At 47.7% G+C, this 23,288-nt stretch overlaps 4 protein-coding genes across 5 annotated transcripts; all 4 read left to right on the top strand.

Moving 5' to 3' along the window:
• The first annotated feature begins 1,335 nt into the window (after window positions 1-1,335).
• On the top strand, window positions 1,336-8,989 carry LOC127307608 (uncharacterized). Of its 2 annotated transcripts, none has more exons than XM_071821851.1 (7): window positions 1,336-1,688; window positions 6,177-6,532; window positions 7,063-7,127; window positions 7,261-7,441; window positions 7,564-7,660; window positions 8,061-8,143; window positions 8,710-8,989. In XM_071821851.1, the coding sequence occupies exons 2-7, from the start codon at window positions 6,238-6,240 to the stop codon at window positions 8,715-8,717; spliced, it is 729 nt and encodes a 242-aa protein (XP_071677952.1). In that variant the 5' UTR covers window positions 1,336-1,688; window positions 6,177-6,237; the 3' UTR covers window positions 8,718-8,989. The 2 variants fall into 2 exon arrangements, with proteins under 2 accessions (XP_071677952.1, XP_051194299.1); XM_051338339.1 differs by having other exon boundaries at window positions 1,337-1,688; window positions 6,199-6,532.
• Window positions 8,990-9,411: 422 nt separating this feature from the next.
• Window positions 9,412-10,680, top strand: LOC127307607 (chlorophyll a-b binding protein 8, chloroplastic). The gene is made up of 3 exons (XM_051338338.2): window positions 9,412-9,651; window positions 9,749-9,807; window positions 9,894-10,680. The coding sequence occupies exons 1-3, from the start codon at window positions 9,523-9,525 to the stop codon at window positions 10,510-10,512; spliced, it is 807 nt and encodes a 268-aa protein (XP_051194298.1). The 5' UTR covers window positions 9,412-9,522; the 3' UTR covers window positions 10,513-10,680.
• A 281-nt stretch (window positions 10,681-10,961) lies between these two features.
• LOC127307606 (ultraviolet-B receptor UVR8) lies at window positions 10,962-17,409 on the top strand. The gene is made up of 4 exons (XM_051338337.2): window positions 10,962-11,326; window positions 14,862-15,078; window positions 15,160-15,472; window positions 16,304-17,409. The coding sequence occupies exons 1-4, from the start codon at window positions 11,004-11,006 to the stop codon at window positions 16,783-16,785; spliced, it is 1,335 nt and encodes a 444-aa protein (XP_051194297.1). The 5' UTR covers window positions 10,962-11,003; the 3' UTR covers window positions 16,786-17,409.
• Window positions 17,410-22,460: 5,051 nt separating this feature from the next.
• Window positions 22,461-23,072, top strand: LOC127307605 (uncharacterized). The gene is made up of 2 exons (XM_051338336.2): window positions 22,461-22,647; window positions 22,739-23,072. The coding sequence occupies exons 1-2, from the start codon at window positions 22,566-22,568 to the stop codon at window positions 22,849-22,851; spliced, it is 195 nt and encodes a 64-aa protein (XP_051194296.1). The 5' UTR covers window positions 22,461-22,565; the 3' UTR covers window positions 22,852-23,072.
• Window positions 23,073-23,288: the final 216 nt, after the last annotated feature.

The following is a 23,288-nucleotide window of genomic DNA, read 5'->3' as shown; positions in this document are numbered from 1 at the left end:
CTGAAAAGCAACTTAAGTAACAACGACGAGCCAACTTAATGACTCCTAGTTGACAACTTAATTATAATGACGTAACAACTTATTTCAAACACGAATAATCGCCAACTTGTGGCATCTCATGGCATGGCAAATCAACTTCAATAAGAACCACCAGCAAACTTCAATAAGCAGCCTCATATGAATTAGAATGTTCCAAAGAGCAAAAATAACCACTAATAAGCAGCATCATAAGCTAGTACTGGTATCATCTAAAATTGGTAGCCTATATCAGGCAGGTGCACTAGCATGGCAAAAAACAACTTAGACTAGAATGAGTATCAAACACAACAGCAAAAGTTACTCTACATGATCCATGCAGAACCTACAAGGTCTAATAAACAACTGAGAACATAAAAGCTGTAGTAGCATCATCTAATTTCGGGTGTACAAATTACTCCAACCATGATCAACAGGGAAACAATGGGAACCATAACAACAAGTACAAAATTACTCCAAAAACATGCTCTACAGGAGACCATAAGAACCATAGAACAAGGACAAAAAGTGGATATACAGGGGAGAGTCCATGCACTGCCATCCATCTACTTCCAAAAATCCCGCACCATCAAAATGGGAACAAAATTGAACCAGGAAATCAAGTCCTACTGGGGTATTGGGGGAATCTGAGCACATATCGCTTACCTGAGTAGCTGGATCTGCAACTGATCTCCGTCAACGCTCACGTGACGATCTCCGTTAACGATCTAGGCGAAAAACACCACGCGCCGAGTGTACGGCCACTAATACGGCGGCGATGAAGCTCTTGGACGGTGAATCGACTGCACCCGCCTGAGAAAAGGTCGATCTCCGTCGCGGAGATCGAAGCGCACTCGCGCCTCGCCCCCACCGCCGTCGACCTCCCGCTCCTTACGCCTACTGAGCTCACGAGGACCTCCCCCGGAAGCGAATCGAGCGCCAGCGAGCAACCTACCCCTCACCCCCTGGACCCCTAGCGAATCGCGGCGCCGACGAGCACGCCGTCGCTCATCCGAACCCTAGAGAATCGCCGGCCGGAGTTCACGACAGAAATGGGGATCGAGCGAATGGAGACGTTTCTCGACCGTCTTCCTCGCACGCGCGCGACGAGGATGTCCCTTCAGGCGTGGTGCGGTCGCGGTGACGGTGGGGGCCCTCAGGTGGGGACGGTCGGAACAGAGCAGATACATCAGGTTCTCCATCCGAGATCCAACGGCCAGCAATCGTTGGCTCGCCACGACAAACAGGCCACCGTGCACTTTTTAGCGTTTAGGTTTTTTAATTATAGATGGAATAGTTAAATCTTCTCCCTCGTGTTTAAGGGGGAAAAAGATTCTAAGAAATTTAGGACCTCCATTGTTAGACGCAATTTACCCAAGTCTAGAGTCGAAACTAGCAGTACAAAATTTCCTCATCTGAATTCCCGCGTGGGAAGAACTTTCCCCTCTTCTTTCTCCTTCTCCCTCGCGCCGGCGGCGGCAACTAGCTCTGACGGCATCCCCTCGTCCTTCCCAGACGGTCTACGGGACTGGCGTGGAGCCGTGGATTGGGGATTTACCCGGGGTCCCGTGCTCGGACTGATCTCGGTGTGAGCACTATAATCTCAATCTCTCTCGCCTGGATGGATACTCAAATCTAGGGCACCCGTGCGATCTTGGACATTGGTTGTCGAGGTATGAGCCTTTTCCCGTACAGTGAATTAGTCAAACCCCGTTGACCTCCAGAAATCTTGGGTGCACACCCCTCACACCATTAGATCCGCCCCTGCGGCCATGTGACACATTATGCCATTGCATTGCTTGCAGTAGTACTATCTAAAGGCATGTAAATGAAAGCTGTAAAACTTATTTACTCGTCTAATCCTACTTGTGTTGCCATGCTAACCGGCATATTTGGTGGCTCCCGTTAGGGAATGTGGTTAAAAAAATTATGGTCTGAAACTTTGGTTAGAGCAATGTTGGCCTTCTCTGGAACATGTCAGTATCGTTGTCAAGCTGGATGCATCATACACGGTTTTTTTAGCACTGAATGCATCAGACCTTTAGCATTGTACGAACCTAAGGTGATGGTGGCCAACGTGCGGGGCCTTAATGATCGCGCGAGGCGTACGGGTGTCAGGAGTGTAGTAGGTACTACGGGTGCGTCTATTGTCTGTCTCCAGGAGACAAAGCTATCAGTTGTAACCCCTGCCATTGTTATGGAAGCGCTTGGCGCGGACTTTGATGCGTACTTCTGCTTGCCTGCGTCTGGTACTCGGGGTGGGGTGATTGTGGCCTGGATAAGCAGGGTGGTGCAGCTCGACAGCGCCCACATAGGTGCTAATAGTATCACTGCTAGGGTGGCACCCTTGGGAGGGGAACCATGGTGGTGGCTTACCTGTGTTTACGGGCCACAGGCGGAGGCGGACAAGATCGCCTTCCTGGATGAGCTTCGCGATATTCGCGGAACCCACCAAGGCCCATGGGCGCTTTGTGGGGACTTCAACATGATCTACCGGGCAGAGGACAAGAACAACGGTAATCTAAACCATAGGATGATGGGCAGATTTCGCCGCTTCCTGAACGACTGCGAGCTGAAGGAGATCTACCTGCATGGTCAACGGTACACATGGTCGAACGAGCGTGAAACCCCCACGCTTGTTCGGCTTGACCGGGTGTTTGTCACGGTGGCTTGGGAGGAGCTCCACAGTAGCTGCAGCTTGCGCTGCTTGGCGACGGTTGTGGCAGACCATTGCCCCCTCCTCCTCGACTGCACCACACAGTCGGCGGGGCGGAAGAGGTTCCAGTTCGAACGTTTCTGGCTGCGGCTTGATGGGTTCGACGAGGTGGTCCAGAGCGCCTGGGATGTGGTCCAAGGAGACACTGACCCCTTCCGGCGGCTCACCGCTAAGTTGAAACTCACTGCGCGCCGTCTTATGAGCTGGAGCGACAAAAAGGTTGGATGCATCAAACTGCAGCTTATGATAGCGCGGGAGGTGGTATTGAGGTTGGACACCGCCATGGAATCCCGACTGCTCACCCCCGATGAGCGTCGACTCCGGGCGCACCTCAAGCAAGCTTACCTAGGGCTGGCCTCACTCGAGCGGACGATGGCTCGCCAGCGGGCAAAGATAGCATGGCTAAGGGAGGGGGACGCCAACACGGACTTCTTCCACCAGCATGCGGCCTACAGGCGCCAGAAGAACGTGATTCATAGCTTGAGGGTGGATAACGTTGTTCTCTCCGACCACGCGGCTATGGCTGAAGCTACCTTCGCGCACTTTGAGGGCCTGCTGGGCACTTCGGTGGCGAGGGTGCACTCGCTGGATTTGGACTTCTTGGGCACCACACCAGAGGACCTATCCGAGCTCGAGGTAGCGTTCACGGAGGAGGAGGTGTGGGAAGTAATCAGACACCTGCCACCGAGCAAGGCGCCCGGCCCCGACGGGTTCACGGCTGAGTTCCTCCAGAAATGTTGGGGGGTGGTCAAGGCTGACTTCATGGCGGCTTTCGACAAGCTTTATACGATGTGTGGGCGCGGACTCCAAGGCCTTAACCAAGCCCTGCTGGTCCTGCTGCCCAAGCGCCCGGACGCCATGGCGCTAGGCGACTACAGGCCGATAAGTTTGATTCATATCTTCGCCAAGCTGGTGGCGAAAACTTTGGCTACTAGGCTGGCACCTCGGATGGAGTCGCTGGTGGATCGCAACCAATGCGCCTTCATTCGCAAAAGGTGCATCCATGACAACTTCATGTTGGTACAGCAGACAGCTCGTTTCCTACATAGAGGGAAGGAGCCGAGGGTGATGCTGAAGCTGGACATCGCTCGGGCTTTCGACTCAGTATCCTGGGGCTTCCTCATGGAGGTTCTCCAGAAGTTAGGGTTTGGGCCGAGGTTCCGAGAGATGGCCAGTACCCGGGTGATGCTCAATGGCGAGCCAGGCCCCCCGATCTGGCATCGGAGGGGACTGAGACAGGGGGACCCCCTGTCGCCATCGTTGTTTGTCCTAGTGATGAACTCGCTCAACAAGGTGCTTGCTAAGGCAGCTGAGCTGGGTATGCTGCGACGGTTGGCGCGACGGGACCTGGTGACCTCAGTGTCGCTATATGCGGATGATGTGGTGATCTTCTGTCACCCGGATGAGGCAGAGTTGGGTGCGGTCCGCGGGATCCTGGAGCTTTTTGGGCAAGCCTCCGGCCTACGCACCAACTTCGCTAAGTGCTCGGTGTCCCCTATTGCTTGCTCGGATGAGGTAGCTGTGGCTGCGGCGGGGCACATGGAGTGCCAGCTAGCGCCTTTTCCGGTGAAGTACCTGGGCATTCCCCTGTCTATTAGGCGGTTGTCGGCCGAGACTTTCCAGCCGCTTTTGGACAGGCTAGCTGACAAATTGCCGACATGGCGGGCATCCATGATGCCGCAAGCTGGACGTTTGACGCTGATCCGAGCGGTGCTCGCGGCAATCCCGCTGCACCAGCTAATGGTTCTGGCCCTGAACAAAAAGACCCTCAAACAGATCAACAAGATCCTGCGAGGGTTCCTCTGGGTGGGCCGGGCAGAGGCCAATGGAGGTCACTGCCACGTGAACTGGGCTAGGGTGTGCCGGCCGCTTAACCTAGGGGGGTTGGGGATCCCCGACCTTGCACGGATGGCCATAAGCCTTAGGGTGCGTTGGCTATGGAGGATGCGCACGGACCCCCAACGGCCATGGCGCGGGCTGGACATGCAGTTCTCGAGGGCGGAGCTGGACATCTTCGCGGCTTCCACCTCGATGACTGTGGGTAATGGGGAGTCCGCGCTCTTCTGGGAGGACCGGTGGCTGGACGGCAGGTCCATCAAGGAGATGGCGCCAGAGGTGTTTGCGCTAGTTCCTAAACGGCGCAGGAAGGTGCGTACGGTGCGTCAGGCACTGGTAGACCGCACTTGGATCCCCGACATAGCTGGAGCGCCGAGTCCCCTAGTACTATGGCAATATGTGCAACTATGGGTCAGACTGAGGGATGTCCAACTTTCGGAGGAGCAAGATGCGATGTCCTGGTTGTGGACGGCGGACGGCCAGTACACCTCCCATTCTTGCTATGAGGCGCTCTTCCAGGGGGGGATCACCTCAGCATCATGGGAGCTGAACTGGAGATCCTGGGCGCCTCTTAGGGTGAAATTCTTTCTATGGTTGGCCTGTCTGGACAGGTGTTGGACGGGTGAGAGGCTGGCGCGTCGTGGTCTACCACATGCGCCCAGATGCCCGCTGTGTGACCAATCGAAGGAGACTATGGCGCATCTACTCACCGGATGCTCATTCTCCAGGACGATCTGGTTCGAGGTCCTCTCGTGGATCCGATCTACCTCAGGGCCTCCGGACTCGGAGGGGGACTTCGTGGAGTGGTGGTCGCAGGCGGTGCGGACCGCTCCCCGCCAGCTGCGCAAAGGTACATCGTCGGTCATCATGCTCACGGCGTGGTGGATCTGGAAGCACCGGAATGCTGCGATCTTTGATAACGCACAACCCTCGGTGCCTTCCCTGCTCAACGACATCAAGACCGAGGCGCAACAGTGGGTGAGCGCGGGGGCCCGGGGTGTCCGCCAGATCATCCCCTAGACTAGGTCTTCTTTCTTGGGTCGAGTTGTAGTGCGGGGTGTTGGTCCCTTCGTGGACTTGTACATATAACTTTTTCCCTATCTATCAATGCATCGAAACGCAAGTCTTTTGCGTTTTCGCGAAAAAAGACCTTTAGCATTGAATGCATCAGACATGTTAATATCATGCAATGCTATGTTAAGAGAACACATCTTTGGCTAGTAACATGGTACTTTCTATGCGTTTGCGCTAGCTGGGCCTGCATTGTTTTGGTTCTATGGGGTTGTCTATTTATTTATGAACTGAAGACGTGTGTTCGGTGAATAAATCTGACTAAGCGCAGCTATGTCTTTGCTGGTTTTGTTCCAAGCATGTGCATGTTCTCCATCTCACCATCTGCCTGCATGATTAGATAAGATAGAAAAATGCTAGGATGTATAGGAAAACATGTCAATGATTATCAGTTGTTACAAATTGAGGTGATTAATATATATTAATTTATTCTTTTTTCCTTTCATACTATTAGACAAACATGACATAGTTGATCCTATTATTCCTATCCCATGACCATCCATCTGGTAGAATAACTGGAGGCAACTAATGATGTTAGTAATTTCATGTTGAATTTTCAGGGAAGTGTACAGAAAGCTGTGGTACTTTATCTTGGCTAAATGCAGATATCTTGGTCATCCACGATAGTAGAGCTCATCTTAGGGCTGCTATGGTACCTCATCCACCTGCTGATCAGCCTTTTTGATTTGTGGTTGCATCTCAGTAATTATCTAGAATGCTATCTTATTTCGTCCGAGTTGCTGCCCAAGTACCGAAATATTCATTTTGAGAGACTTAAGTACGTGGGCATTGTAGTTGACAGAAGAGAAGCAAATAATATTTTGAAGATCAAGCAGCTTTTACAGTGGCTCTCAACTATTGGCGTTAAGCATGTAGTTCTCTATGACATTGAAGGTGTGATAATGAACATTTGCCACATGCTTACTTGTTTGAGTAGATATGATTTATTCTTTTTTAGCCATATGGGCCTATATTTTACCTGTATACAAAACTCTTTCTTCTTATTTCTTAATGAAATGTGTCTGAGCGCCTGCCCTTTATGGTGAAAAAAGGCAGAAATTAAACAAGTTTATTGACAATATGGGATAACAACATTGGGTGCTTTTTTTTTGTTTGCCCTTCAAGCTATCTTCTGCAATTCTGTACCGTGAAAAGAACAGCCTTCATAATTTATGAATTTTATATGATACTACTTCGAATAGTTTGAACTGTGCATCTGAATGTAGAAAATCACTGAACCTGTAACCTTTCTAACATCCAAATAAAATGGAAAGGGAACATGTCAATATACCAGATCTTTTTGAAATAACATAACAAGCCAAGATAATTACCATGTTTCCTGTTACTTCTCAGCTTCATGCAATGATTGGTGTACAATCAACGGTGCAGAGAGATATGACTGACCATTTGACAATGCTCTACAGGAGTACTGAAGGAATTGCTTGAACCTGGTATAGATGCCCCAAGAGATGAGAAGTCAAGTTATTTAGTAAGTTGCTTAATACAGAATTCTGATGGCCCATTTTACTGTCTAAAATATGGACCAGGGTGATTGTTAACCGTTATTTGACTGGTAGACACATCACTCTTATAACTGTTGTATCACTCATCTGAACCTGTAGGATCTTAATGCACATGGAAGGATGCATATAGAGTGTCTTTCTGGTTCTGATGGTAAGGAAGGCATTGCTAAAGCAGCAAACTTACTGTGCTCAAATTTCTGCAATTGCGATACTCATGAACACAACAAGAATGCCATTGCATTTACCGAAGCTGACATGGCTAGTGCACTCAGAGCAGTGGGTATGTTCTGAAAAATCATCTCCTCCAAATTCTTATTATATTTGCCCTATTCATTTAAAATGATTAGGAATCTGTATATCACAATTCTAGATTAGCACTTACCATTCCAGTCTTTCCATCAGGTAGTGGTGGGCCAGAACCTGATCTTCTTCTTGTGTATGGTCCTGTTAGATGTCATTTAGGATTTCCTGTATGGAGATTACGGTTCACAGAGATTATGTAAGTTTTTTTCCTCCCTTTATAAAATTCCCACCAGTTTTCATAGTAAGCAAGTTTAATGAACTTGCTCAAATCACATGGAAAACTATTCCACCTGAGGCTGAGGGGTGATTGTGTGCACTCAGCAGCTCATTGATTTATCCTTATTCACCAAAACTTTGACTAACGCGGGAATGCTCCCTCCGTTGGCTATACGTTGTTAGATAGGTGAGACCTCTCGAGCAATTTTTCACTCGGATAGCACCCTGTTTAGTCCGAACACATCACCTGCAATTCGAACCCGGGTGGGTGAGCTCAACATCCCGAGCTCAAGCCACCAAGCCATTGTTTGGTTCTCAATTTATCCTTATTCACGTTACTATTTTATTTAGTACTAAAACATATTTTGTTGTGTGTGCAGGCATATGGGTTCACTGAATTCAATTAAATACGGTTCTGTTGTGAAGGCTTTGTATCGATTTTCGCAGAAATATCAAAATTATGGTAAAGCTTATATTTTAGTTTGGCATTGTATAATGTTCTACAGAAAATCTTTAAGTCTTTCCCTTTGCTGTAATTTAAACAAATATTCTGTACTTACATGTATTTCGCGCATGTGGGCAAACTAAAATAAATAAATTAAAACTCAAAATAATTAAATTATTTTCATGATTTTTACATGTTTCATAAAATGCTTACATTATTATACATGGTCTAAAGTGATCAGTGCTCCATACTTTGTGAAATTTCTGTCAGCCTTGTCAAATAATAAATATACATATGAATCATTAGTTTCATTCCTTGGTGTTTGGGAACCCACAATGCAGGAAAGTCTGATTACGAACTGTTGAAACCAGCTTAGCCATCAAGCTTAATACACACCACGAGAAACTAGAAGCTGCATGTCGATAATAAAACAGATCAAATAGTTCTTTTGCTCAAACGTATGCCATTTCGTGTTAAAAGAAGAACGCCAAGAAGGCACAAAACTGTAAACAACTGAAAAAATCTGATTAAACATTAGTTCAGTGCACATGCAAGAGAACTGACTGTAACCTTTTGTCTATCAGGTACATGAGAGCGGAGACTAATGTAATGAAGGCTCCCATTTGTTATGTAAAATGTGCACTTCTGGAAGCTGGCTAAAGTTTATTAACTACAGTATAGCCTTGGCGGATACACTGTGCTTCCTTTTTTCGGTAGGATCAAATGGGTTACCAGTAGAACATACAGGTGCAAACCTCATCCACCGTATTTTAATTTTCATCGGAATGTAACAGACTGGCAGCTCAGTGATTTGTATTACTTTTGTGGAGAACTGAAACATGCACCCTTTTTTGCCTTGCGAAATTCATTTTGGCTTCATATGACCGTATACAACATTAACTGCCAAAGTAGTTTCTTAAGTGAAGAAATTTCAGGATTTAGTTCCAGAAATTCTTCCCTTATCTACATGGCGATACATGATAGGCTCATTAGAGCAGCCATGGGATCTCATATCTCCCAAGCAATGTATGCTGTAGACCCAAAATTGTACCAGTCTGTGCTGTCCACAAGCCTGCTTGTGCTTGGAGTCTGAAAAATCTCAGCCAAGGGAATGGAAGTATGCAACCTCAGCTGTTGAGAGGCCCCCTTATCTCACCGTACTCGCCACATGGCGAACTTCTACTGGGTCCACAGATGCCCTCATCCGCTCCGGTTGCACCTCACATCTGAATTAGATTTTCCTGGCCCCGCTGCTGCCCAGCCACAAGCACACGTTCCTCTCTCCTTTTGTAGCAGTGACGAGTTTGGAGCACACACTTTCATCTTCAGTCTCACCACACACCGCACCTGCCTCATCATCTCTCTCTGAGCAGCAGGAGGAGGAGGTTGCAGGAACAATGGCGGCTCAGGGTCTTCTGTCAGGGAGGCAGCTGCTGGGGAGGCCACTGCAGTCTTCCATCTCCAGGTCGTCTTCCTCCCGGAAGTCCTCCTTCATCGTCAGGGCATCGTCCTCTCCCCCTGCCAAGGTCCGTTCGATCATCTCTAGTTATGCTGCTCTTTATGTTTTCTAGTGTCACCGGAGCTTATTTACTAACTATGGTTTACCTCTGTTTTCTCTTTCAGCAAGGTGACAGGCAGCTATGGTTCGCGTCCAAGCAGTCCCTCACCTACCTTGACGGCACGTAAGACCCGACGCAAAGACTGTATGGTTTAAGTTCTAACACGATGGTTTTTCCGGTAACTAACTGAGATTTCTGTGGTTCTGCAGTCTGCCCGGTGACTTTGGCTTCGACCCCTTGGGTCTGTCCGACCCAGAGGGCACCGGCGGCTTCATCGAGCCCAGGTGGCTGGCCTACGGCGAGATCTTCAACGGCCGGACGGCGATGATGGGGGTGGTGGGCATGATCGCCCCGGAGGCCCTGGGCAAGGTGGGTCTTGTCCCCTCAGAGACAGCCATCCCGTGGTTCCAGGCAGGCGCGATCCCGCCGGCGGGCACCTACCAGTACTGGGCTGACCCCTACACGCTATTCGTGTTCGAGATGGCGCTGATCGGGTTCGCCGAGCACCGGCGGCTCCAGGACTGGTACAACCCGGGCTCCATGGGTAAGCAGTACTTCCTGGGCCTCGAGAAGTACCTCGGCGGCTCCGGCGACCCAGCCTACCCCGGCGGCCCCATCTTCAACCCGCTCGGGTTCGGCACCAAGAGCGAGAAGGAGATGAAGGAGCTCAAGCTCAAGGAGATCAAGAACGGCCGCCTCGCCATGCTCGCCTTCCTAGGCATGTCCCTCCAGGCCATCTTCACCGGCGTCGGCCCCTTCCAGAACCTCCTCGACCACCTGTCCGACCCCGTCAACAACAACATCCTCACCAGCCTCAAGTTCCACTAGGCCAAAAGCATCGTCGTCCTGTGCATGGTATACCTGTGTGCGTGCGAGAGGTATATATGCAAGGGTGTGGGTGTGAAATGTAAATTTGTACGCGTGCTCTGCGCATGCTTGTAATATCTATATTGTGCTATTAATTTAGTGCATTGCATCTCTGATCATCTTCAGCAATTTTCTGTGTCTTCACCGGTTCACCCGCTCCTCAACGAACTTACACTGCACGTGCAATTATTTGGCCTTTGACGAAAATATTTTATCTATCATTCTATATGAAAAGAGAAAGTGAAATTCTAAAAAAAAGAGATAATTTTTCATGATATTTCGGAAGGTCTACCACAAAATTTAAAATCCACCCACCCACCTGTGTGGGCTGTGGTTTCTAAATTGGGCCGGCCCAAAACGCTGCGCTGAGGTTGGGCTTGCTTTTCAGGGGTTCACGGTTAGATCATGAACCACGCAGCCATCGTCGTCTCCTCTCTTCGACGGCTGCCCAAATGCTTCACCTCCTCCGCGCGCGGCGCCCCTCCGCTTCCTGCCTCCGCCGCCGGTTCCTCTCCGCGCTCGCCGCGGGCGGGGCGCCCCATCCGCCGCGCTCCGGGGCGGTGTACGGGTTCGGCGACAACAGCCACGGAGCGGTGGGCCAGCCTGCTCCGGCCGCGGACGTGTACGTCCCCACGCCCGTGCCCTCCCTCCCGCCGTCCGTCGCCTCGGTCGCAGCCGGACACTACCACTCCCTCGCCGTCTCCGCGGCCGGGGAGGTCTGGGCATGGGGGCGCAACGACGAGGGCCAGCTCGGCCGCGGGCTCCACGCACCGAGGTGATCTAACCCTCTCCCCTTCACTCCCCCCTTCCATGTTTCCTCTCTTAGACGTTTCTAGAATATAAGTGCGTACCGATGCTTGAACGTTTTAGCGACAACGACACTGCTTATTCGTGCTTGTAGCCAAGGACATTGAGCGAGAAAGAAATTCTATGTCTGAAAATGAACAAAATGCGCATGGTTTCAGACTTCAACTTACCCGAATCAAATTTTAACCAGTGAGTACTAACTTGAGTCTGTCGAGTATCATGGACACTGGACAGGTATCAGGTGCAGTTGATCTGCATGCCATAGCGATAAATTATATACCCCAGTTTGCAGCACGATTGCTTCCTGGCCCAGATGAATTTGATCGTTTAGATACATCATAAAAAGATGCATAAGAATGGTTCAGATAACATGGACACTTCCGTAGTTCCGTATGCATGCCGCACACGCACCATTCCTGTACTGGTTTCAGTTTTCATATTGAGTAGTCAGAACCCCAAACCTTAACACTGAGCATACATCATCCAAACAGGTATGACCCAACCATGGTTTTCTTGTCTGTTCTAGTAATGCTTACCATGGTTACCCCAAATCCTTTGGTAATGGAATCTGGACCCATGGCCACTCTCATAAAATAAACATTACTTACCAAGGATACTAGCAAAAGCACCCGTGCGATGCACCGGGATAAACTAAAACTCAAACGCTCTCGCGAATGAAACACTGCTCATGATTCATCCAACGAAGATGAGCTTGCGAGGCCCTCGCTGCACCGACTTGTAATACCGCATGCTTATAATGATTTTGTGTGCCTTCTCTATGTAATTTCAACTTGATTTTTGATTGGTTTGAGATAGCTTATCGCGTATACCACACGATATGTAATTTAAACTTGGTGCATGCTACATCCAAACATTATAATTCCGCGGACTTGTCATGACAACGGGGAACACCACCGTCTAATTTACATTTGGTGTCGCTGAACAAACATCAATTACTAATAAGTCGATGAATCGGGATTTAACAAATTATGCTAACCAAATAGTTATTCTTCAGTATTATGTTTTACTGTCATACAATTTTATTCAGTTGATACCGAAGAGTAAAGTATCATACATTTATACTATCATGTCATGAAGGAATATGGCATCCTAATTGGAAAGGGGAAATGAAGAAATATTAATCAACAAAGTACAATTAGATGATTAGTAGGTATATGATATCCAATAGGTGTTGAATAAATCCTAACAAAGTAAGAAGTGATATGATTTCATACTCCAAAATCACACTTTATCCTAAACCATGTTACTGACTTAGTTGTTGGCTAAGAATCCCTTTATCAAGAACCTCATACTCAAATGATGAAAGAGTCCATCTATCAAATTTTCTCCTTCTACATGTGAAAGTGTATGCAACTAAGAAAGACATAATACCAATTATTCTGCAGTCCACAAACTATAAGTTCTGATTCATAAATAGTACAACAATAAGCACTAACCAGTAACCACACATACTGCAGGACAATTTCAATCAGCTATGAGACAGATAAATACTAAGAGTAGGACATCCTAAATTCAGTACCCACAAAAGCACAACAATCTTATTTTGAAAATACAATTTCTGAAGATTAAAAAAAATGTAAGTGATTAAGGAGCAAACCAGCAAGCATAAGGGGCCAGGGGCAGCAGCAGCAACCAAATACGACAGGGGCAGCAGTAGACTGTGGTGATCCTGTTCATGACGCCACGAGTAGCCCCAGCACATACCCTCTCCTCTTGTCTAGCCATCCCTACTGTCTGAGCAAGCCATGTATCAATTTAATTCAAAAGATGCAAACTACTGATCATAGGGAATTTGCATTCAGAATCAGAAAACACGGTACATCAATTTCAAAATTCAGAATCAAGACTGAAGCATTGTCGTGGACCCGGCAGACTCAAAGATACCTGAGACGAAAGACTGCATCTCGGCGTCGAAGGACAACAATGGCGGATAGTCGTCTTCAATTATCACATACATGTCCCTCGTCGATATCAAAACTGAGAAATGTCTATTGTGCGTACACCTCCTAACTAAACAGGTCTAAATATTTTGTACACCACCAAAAAACAGAGGCTTTGCATAATTTCCATCAGCACGTGATACTTTGCATATTCCCGAAATTCAATAAAACGCGTGTTATATTGCCAGCTTAATTAGCGTCGCAAAGTTGACACATAATCTCAACATTGTAAGGACATAAAGTATGTGTACAGCCTTGCAGCTGGGAAAGTATTGTTTTACTCGATCATACCTACTATCGTGGCTGTAACTGATCTTCATCAAAGATTCTTAGACTTACATAGTCTTTGAGCAATGTCAAAGTACTGCCATCAGTTTCAAAGTATACTTCTACACCAATTATACTTCCATGATGCCTTGCCTGCCATCAGTGACACCGGGAATGCCTGCGCTGGTGGCAAGTCAGCTGGGGATGATTGGCGCGCCACGGCGTTCGCCCACGATGGCTCGATCTCAATACCTCTATTTCAGTGCGCGTAGTCGCTGGCTGTTCCGGCTCCAGCGCTCAGTAGTGGGCATCGCTAGGGACTCGCCCTCGTTCGGCAACAAGGCATCCCGGAAGGCGGATCTTGAGCAGCGCCGACATCTCAAGCCGGAGTCTGCAGTGTCCTCCGTCAAAGGAAAGGGGCAGCGTGGTGGAGGTCTCCTGGGAGGTCGCGCTTGATGGTAGCTTCAGCCTGGTGTGAATGTGTGATGCGGTGGCTCACTGCGGCTCGTTGTTCATCTCAGGAGGTCGGTACCAATGGTTCGGAACTTGAAGCAGCTTATCGGAGCAGCGTCATGTCTGCCGCAAGGCCTGCCCCCTGCTTCCCCGCGCGCGGCTGCGCTTGGCGACAGCTTCTGCTCCGCCAGCTCCCCCGCCACTCCCGGAGGTGTTGCCCGCTGCCTGGAGTCGTATCTCTCGTGAGGTCCACGACTGTTTGGCATCGAGTAACCATCGATCTTAAGCGTGGCGGCGGCACGCCGTGCCGAGCTGGCGTTGGAGATTCAGGTTGGGTACAGGAGAACGTAAGAAGGCCACTCGATCTAGTCTTTCTTCCGTGCGGCTGGCGACTGAGGAGGACGATCGGTGGCGGTTTGGCGACCTGGAGGACGGCTGGTGGCCGGTGGCAATTCTCGGCGTAGTCGTGGGCTGCGGCTGGCGACTGAGGAGAACGATCGGTGGCGGTTTGGCGACCTGGAGGACGGCTGGTGGCTGGTGGCCGGTGGCAATTCTCGGCGTAGTCGTGGGCGGCGATCTTGCGCCAAACCCTAATCCTTGGGGTTAACTGCGTTTGCGTGCATGCCTTTTATGGATGGAAACGATCGCAAGCTGACGGAGGTTGCCTAGGTTTTTTTTTTGGGCCGCTCTAATAATTTTCTTTTATGTAGAATTGGTGGGAGGGAAAAACAGTCCAAAAAAGTGTTGGACGACGGAAACAATCCTCCCTTTATTATTAGGTATAGATAAGTGCAAATGCTTTACCATTTTACTGAATGACAGGAATACATGGAGCAACCCAGAACAGGTGAGGGGACTGGAGAATGTTCAAGTTCGAGCTGTATCCGCTTCAGGAGTTGTTTCAGCAGCAATTGGATGTGATGGCTCTTTATGGGTTTGGGGGAGATCAAAGCGTGGCCAACTTGGCCTTGGCAAGGACATTGTGGAAGCTGCAGTGCCTTCTAGAGTGGAGGCACTTGCTTGTCATGATGTTGTTAAGGTTCTAACTTTCTCCCTGAAATTAAGAAATTGGATGTTGCTCACTAGGGAGACAATGGTTTTTAATTGAAAAAGAATGTAGGTATCATTTGGATGGGGACATGCCATGGCATTGACAAAAGATGGAGGGCTATTTGGTTGGGGTTATTCAGAGACTGGAAGATTAGGAGAAATGGGCCAAAGTACCCAGATACCATCTCCACAAGAATACATTGACAAATCAGGGGATAAGTATTCTAGTTCAATGCTAGAGGCTGTTGAAAAGATGGTCGCTGAGAAAATTCGGAGTGAAGACAATATGCCCATCATCTGGGAACCTTCTCTTGTTCGTGAAGCTACTGATCTTGAGGTGTCTGATGTTTCATGTGGGCTTGATCATTCCCTGATTCTCTTCTGTGAGTATTTTTTTCACCAGTGTTCAAGATATGGTTTATCGTTTACTGCTTGGTCAGCCTCTGGTTAGAGAATAATTGTTTGTTGGCTGATTTATCGATTTTATCGGTCTACTATTTATTGGCTAGCTTTCTTGTAAATCCTAAGTTCCGGAACTAAAAATTCTAAAATTTGCTGCAAAAACAACATTGGAGTATTGGACAGAAGTGTTATGGAGTACCTTGATTCTTTGTCTTTGAATCAACAAAAATGGAAAAATTGAGCTAATGTACAGTTCTATAGTACAAGACTGTCGGCTGATAAATCGGCTGTCAGACCGATAAATCGAGCTAAGATACCCGATAAATGGCGAAATTCGAGCTAAATCAGCTGATAAATCGGCTGTCAGACTGATAAATCGGCTCCGGTGATAAACTCGGCCAGTATGCTGTAACCTTATCGGTCAGCCGTGAGTCACGATAGAACGGTCGATATTTTGAACACTGCTTTTCACCTACAAAGTTGAAGCTCTTGTGCGCACTTGCTATGGATAATGTTTTTCTCGTGCCTCCCTCCCTCTCTCGTGTTAATAAGACATGGTACATTGTTGCATCTACAATTTATGCTCCCTCTCACTAATGAATGGTAAATATACATTTCCATCGTCGGTTATTTAAGAATTCTTGTTTTTTTTGTTCATTGTATTATCATAGAAAGCTAGGAGTTGCCCTGCTATGATGATCAAAAGTGCAAATTCATAATGATCAAATCATCTAAAAGTGTACTACTTTGGAGGTTCACCTTTTCAATGTCCATTCTATTTATTCCTCTCATGTGGTTTATGCATTGCCCAGCTAATGGTACTGTACTGAGTGGTGGAGACAACACTTATGGACAACTTGGTAGGATGTCAGGCTTGTCCAAATTTCTCCCTATCGACATAAGCTACAATCCATTCTCTGTGTCAGCAAGTGCTGGACACTCTCTTGCACTGTGCCATGTATCAACCAAAAGCAATGCCAATGTTGAAACTGGTATCCTCTCATGGGGATGGAACTGCAGCTCCCAACTCGGACGACCTGGCCAGGAGGACACCCCAGGATTAGTCGACTATCTGCTTGGTGAGAAGCCAGTATCAGCAGCAGCTGGCCGGGTGCATTCCATTGTTCTCATGTCGAACGGAGAAGTTTGGGCATGGGGATCTGGCCGAAATGGCAGGCTAGGTTTGGGCAGCTCAATGGATGAGGCAGAGCCTTGTCTCATCGATAATCTGGAAGGATTAGAGGTCATACAAGTGGCTGCGGGGATGGATCATAATCTCATCTTGGTTGAATAGGCTGGGCTGCTTCTTTGTGGCAATATATTAGTTGCTGCACTATTCACTGGAGCGGTGTTTGCTATCAACTGGATGGGATCTTATGATGCTTGTTACCAAGCAACTTCAAAATGGGCTTCTCACTTTGTGCTTTCAGGTAATAATTTTCATTTATGTATGCTTGTCCATCATGGTCAACAGCAATGTTGGAAACTTGGCACGGGGTTTTCGCCTTGAAGAGGAAATGTTGGGACAGTTCAGAAAAAAATATGGTGAGAAAATGGTAGGCAGTTATTCTGCGAAGTGCACATGCCATGCGTATTCTTAGAGTTCCCGCTGCGTAATTCTGCAAGTTTTGTTCGCTGTGCATATTTTATTGTCTGTTTTTTGTGGATGTTGCCCTTTCCTACCGTCTCAGCATCTCCAATGTAGAGTAAGAGTAGTTACCATTGGTTTATGCAGAAATCTAACCTTGTGAAATGTTCACAAATTTGTGATATGATTTTTTTTTGTAATAAGCATTGTTCTCCGTAACAACTATTCCTTCCATCGTGGAGCTGTAAAGTAATGTATGAGATCTTGAACTTTGGCGGTTCTTTTGTATTGTTGCTTTTGGTGTATCTATTTCTGAATGTATGCTGTTAACTAGTTCTGTCCATCAAATGTTCAGAGTATTTATGTTAACCTAACCTGTAGATCATGACACTTTAATAATTGATATGCATAGGCAAAAATAAGCGATATGTACGTCCAGTAAAAAAACCACCTATATGAGAGTGCGGGTGCGAGTTCAACTAGTTGCAAATGAGAGTTTTCCCTATATGAGAATAGAATTGAAGGGTTTTGCTGGTTATCCACTTGCATTCGCTGCCTACAAATAGAGTATACTAGGCTGCTAGAGTGTGTTGAGAGAACCATATCGAAGGAACTCAGTAAAATAACCATGGAACTTGGGTAGAAGGGGTGCTCTTCTATCTTTTGATAAGGAAAAGCGGCACGTACCAGGTCTATCAATTGTTGTAATCGCTGAATTCAGCACATGTATATCTACCATGTATTATTTGGTACTTTAAATATATATGGTATTGATTGTTAAAAAAACATAGGACTTTGTTGAAGGTCTGAAGGAGAAGTGTGATAAGCTTTGAATGGAAGCCCCGGCGATTATATCATGATCTAATACTATGTTTTCTGGTACTTTCTTTCCAAATGAACTTAGATATGTATCCCTCCGTTCTGAATAATAAGATGTTCTAGTTTTTTTTTTAAACATTATATGTATTTTAGTGTATCTGTTCACTCATTTGAATCTGTATTATAACCTATATTAATATAATTCAGAACGGATGTTGTACTCCTTACGTATCTATATATCTTATTTAGGCACTCACACTAGAATTCCTTAGAGCATCTCCAGCCGCGTCCCCCAAACCGCGCCGGATTGAGCGTTTGGGGGACGTGTTTTGTTCGTGCCGCGTTTGGGGGACGTCGCTCCCCAGCCGCGTCCCCCAAACGCCACCCCCAAACATTTAAAATACTTTTTTTAGCACATAAACCATTTATATCAAATGTAGCATATGAAAAAAAATGTTTTCGAGGATTGTTTTCAAATTAAATTACAACAAACAATAAAACAAGTAATCAAATATAATAAAAAGGGCTAGATGATACATCAAGGTGCCACGGTATTTCCTTTGATCCTCCACAAATGCTCAACGAGATCAGCTTGAAGTTGCTCATGCACATTGCTGTCACGGATCTCTGCGTGCATGGCGAGAAAATCAGCAAAATCTGCAGGCAACTCATGATCAACCTCCGCGAGAGGGCCTTGACACTCATAGGGACCAACATGTGACCTAACATGATTCTTGCGGTCATCCTCGATGATCATGTTGTGCATGATCACACAAGCCTGCATCACCTCCCACATTTGGTCGTGAGACCAGCTTAGAGCAGGGTACCGGACAATGGCAAATTGTGCTTGAAGCACACCAAATGCCCGCTCGACATCCTTCCTGCAAGCCTCCTGTCGTGTAGCAAAGTGAGAATTCTTCAGATCTGATGGATTCGAGATTGTTTTGACAAAAGTGGCCCATTTTGGATATATACCATCGGCTAGATAATAGCCTTTGGTATATTGGTGGCCATTGATCTCATAGTTGCATGGTGGAGCATGCCCTTCCACTAGTCTGCTGAACACCGGAGACCGCTGCAACACGTTGATGTCATTGTGTGATCCCGCCATGCCAAAGAAAGAATGCCAAATCCACAGGTCATAATCTGCCACAGCTTCAAGCACCACACTGCAATATCCATGACGCCCTTTGTATATACCTTGCCAAGCAAACGGGCAGTTCTTCCATGCCCAGTGCATGCAATCGATGCTTCCAAGCATTCCAGAAATCCTCCGGCAGCATTTTGTGCCATGATCCTTGCAGTCTCTTCCTCGTTGGCCCTCTCAAGTAGTATTTGCCAAACTTTCCCACCACAGCTCGGCAAAACTTGTACATGCACTCAATGGCAGTAGACTCACTCATGCGAAGGTAGTCGTCCCGTGTATCGGCGGGTGCTCCGTATGCAAGCATCCTCATGGCGGCGGTGCACTTCGAATGGATGAGAACCCGAGAACGCCTACAGCGTCGACCTTGAGCTTGAAGTAGGGGTCGAACTCTCGAACGCCGTGGAGGATATTCATGAACAGGCCCTTGCTCATCCTGTACCGGCGCCGAAAATTGTCGGCATGTGTTGCCCCGTCGGCGAAGTAGTCGTTCTGCAGCATGGCATGCCCCTCCATCCTCTGCCGGGGCTTCGACTTCCTTCTTCCCGGCCTTGATCCTCCGCGGCGCGGCCTCTTCCTCTTCTCCGCCTCAGCGTCAAGCATGCCCTGGAGGGACGCGATGATCGGCAAATGCTCCCGCAGTCGTCGTCGAACGCTTGCTCGTCCTCCGGCAGCGGGGCAACCATCTCATCGTCGCTGTCCATGGCTAAAGCAAAATCAATGGTTAAAATTGCGCCGAGGCGTACGACGCAACAAACAGCGACCAATCGCGCCTACACAGCAAGTCGTCGAGCACCTTCGTGCGCGGAGGTGGGGCGGATTTGACGGCGCGTTACGGGAGGCGCGGCGACGCGGCGGCGGCGGCACGGCGGGAGCCCCCGGCGCGACAACGGTGCTGACTCGCAGCACGCATCGAGGACGCCCAAACGGCCGGGAAATCCAGCGGCGGCGGTGGGGTGGGAGGCGCGGGAAGGAAGGAGCGACGAGAAAAGAGGCGCGAACCAACGGTTTATGCAAATAGTCGCCGACATGTGGGAGCCCGCCTCGCTTTTCGTTGTGTCCGGCGTCCCCGGAGCGTCCCCTGTGGGACGGGGACGGGCTCGGGGCGCCGGACACCGAATGGGGGCGCGCTGGACAAAAAAGGGCTTTGGGGGACGCGGCTGGAACGCATTTTCTATCCGGCGCGCCCCAAATCCCTTTGGGGGACGCTTTGGGGGACGCGACTGGAGATGCTCTTAGTAACTACTTTTTGTACTTAGTCATGCCGTCAAGAAAATATAGATTGTTCAATTACCTTAACACAATTTTTTTTTTTGAGCAGCACCTTAACACAAATGAGAGGGATTGGATGTATGTTTTGCTTTCATTCTTTTCTTTTTCTTGATGTCTTTTTGTGACAAAAAAAAATCATCCTTTATGGATTCGGACAAATATTACAAAAATCGATGTATTGTTTAAAGAACAAACTCGACATAAGGCACAATAGATGTTCTTTATCAATCATACTAGCAGAGCCTAGGGCCGTAATCGAACTTCCAAGGCTCATTTCCAGCACTTGGTTGAAAATCGGATTGACTCAAATTTCAAACAAAAAAATTAGTACTGTTTAGAAAAAAAAATTAAAAAATTAGTAAACCATACTTATTTCGTTTTGTGTTTTGAGAGTTTCATCCCATTTGGTGAACCAGTGATTCAAATGGAATGAAACTCTCTAAAGCTCTTCGGTATCCAGGAATTCATCCCGGAATCGCGGATTTCATTTGGCAATTCCAGAAATATGTTGTTTGGCTGTCACTGAATCGTAGCGTCATTTCATTTGGAAATTCCGACCGAATGACCCGGTGCCTAACCATGATTGACGTCCCCGACCCGTCATTTGTCTGGAAACCTGGCTATCGTCTCCTCCTCCCCGATCCCATCTGCCTCCCTCGCCACCTCCTCCTCGATCTATCGGCCTTGCCGCCTCCATCGCTCCACCTCGCCGCCTCCCACCTCCCTCCCTCGATCTCGATGCCTCCCGCCCCCTCCCTCCACCTATCCTCTTCTCCCGATCAAGATCCAGACGGACGCCAGCTCGCCGTGGAAGCTCGTGCTACCGTGAAGAGTCCTGAATAATAGCTTCCCCCTGCGAGAAGTGTTGGTGGTCAACCGTGGGACGTGAAGAGTCTTGGATCATAGCTCTCCCATGCGGGAAGTGCTGGTGGTCGCCACGCTGATGCTTTTGTCGTCAATGAACAATTATGAATGAACAATGTTAGATGGTGCTAAAGAATTGGTGGAGTCATATTATGGATCATACTTTGAATGATAATCAGGGCCAGTCCATAGATTTCGGGGGCCCTAGGGCGAAACAACACAAAGGGCCCCTTGTTCATAGTGGCTAAGCTTTCTAGGGCAGGGGGCGATGGCCCCCTACTCTGAAAAATTCCTTAAAGATATCCATTTATGCTAAATTTATATATCTTACTTAAAATTTAAGCATAATTGGTGTTCTAGGCCCCGTAACTATCTCAGTCAAGCTTCACCACTTGGTCACACATTTTTTTTTAAAATATTATTATTCAGCAAGATAAATATTAAGGTAATGCAATAACAAACTAAATAATATTTACTTTTTAAAGATCCATGGTCTTCCGAATATTGGTGAAGACGTTTGAAACTATTTATTTCTACTTGTGTACATGTGTATTGTTTGCGAGAAATAGAAATAATCAGAAAAAGTTATGAGGGTCGGTGATGTTCTGCATATTTGAGAAGGAGTCGGAGTATAGGCACCTTAAGCTACAACTTCAGCCTTCTATATTTTCTAGAATTATTTCAAACTCTACCGCCTAAAGAGTATAAATATAAGTGTAGTAAGTGTGCAAACAAATCTTGGACTAGGGCCCTAACTGTTGAGGGCCTGGGGCGAGCGCCCCTCTGCCCCGCCCTATAATAATAATCTATGTTTTAGTATCTGAGTGTGTGTTTTGAGTTCAAGAGGTTATGAAAAATACTTGTTGCAGATCATCTGATGCTCACATCGATGTGATAATATAGCAATTCCATTTTCAATTCTAGAGTAATTCGCAAAAAAAAAAAAAATTTCAATTCTAGAGTCATTTGCAATTTCGTGTGGCAGCCAAACATGTGCGTGTTCTTGGAATTGCAATACAAAATGAAATGAATTCATGTATTCATTTCATTTGTACTCCCTCCGGTCGGATTTAATCGACGCGGAGGGAGGCATGTGCATGTACGTTTTTGCGTCAATCTTTTCAGTCCCGAGGTAGTACCTGGGTGCCAAACGAGCTCTAAGAGACAAAACGGAGCAGGTATGATTCACTGGAATCATTTCACTTTTTTTTAACAGTTCTATTTTTTTAGTTCGAAATTCGAGGCAATCTAGCACGTTGGATCTAGAATGGAAGGCAGATAAGCAGGGGCAAGTCGCTCCGTGACTTTGCAAGTCACCGAAGCTGCGAGCCCAGGTCGAACCGAGCAGACGCGGCGCATCACCGGCGGCGGCGGCGGCGGCGGCGGCATGGGGATGGGCGGTCGAGGCGTGGTGGGCGATAGGTGGTCGCAGCGCGTCCTCTGGATGTGCGCCATCGGCAGCGCAGTGAGTAAGCACCCACCAAACCCTAGACCCCAGTGCTCCATTCCACCCCATCCTCGTCTCCGCCTAATTTCCCCGTCGCGCGATTTGATCTGCAGGCCTGTACTTCGTGGCGGTGGAGAGGCAGGCGCAGAACCGCGCACGGGCGGTGTCCGAGGGATTCAAGTCCCTTGACGGTGCAGGCGGCGGCGGCCGCGGGGAGGACGTGTGACCTTGGCCGCCGCGAGGTGAATGGGCGTGTAGAGAAGTACCTCCCTGTTCGAAGCTTGAGACGAGTTAGATTTGCCTATCCGCTTCTAGTTCACTGAATCGTTGCAATAATAATGTACTGCTAATTGCCCCCGTGCTTGTGACATCTGAATGTTCAGGGAGCAAGAATTGGTTTTTGTATGAAAAGTTTAGTTGGAAAATTCAGACTGTTTTGTTTCGTAATTTTGGCTCCTAAATTTCTTGGGAAGGTTAGAATTTAGAGGTAATGTGCATCTATTTCCTTAACCTTTGGTCTAGTGTATTCCTAGGAGCACGCATAGTTTTGAACAATGGAGCATATAAGAGCATCTCCACCGGCGCTCCCAATAGAGCTCCCAATAGCTCTATTGGGATTCTAGTGAGAGAAAGTGCCCGCACCGGCGCTCCCCAAAGAGCGCC

The sequence above is a fragment of the Lolium perenne genome, chromosome 6, assembly GCF_019359855.2.
Source record: "Lolium perenne isolate Kyuss_39 chromosome 6, Kyuss_2.0, whole genome shotgun sequence".
Taxonomy (NCBI): Eukaryota; Viridiplantae; Streptophyta; class Magnoliopsida; order Poales; family Poaceae; genus Lolium; species Lolium perenne.
Note: the sequence above shows the minus strand (reverse complement) of the source record. Positions and strands in the feature narration are given on the sequence as shown.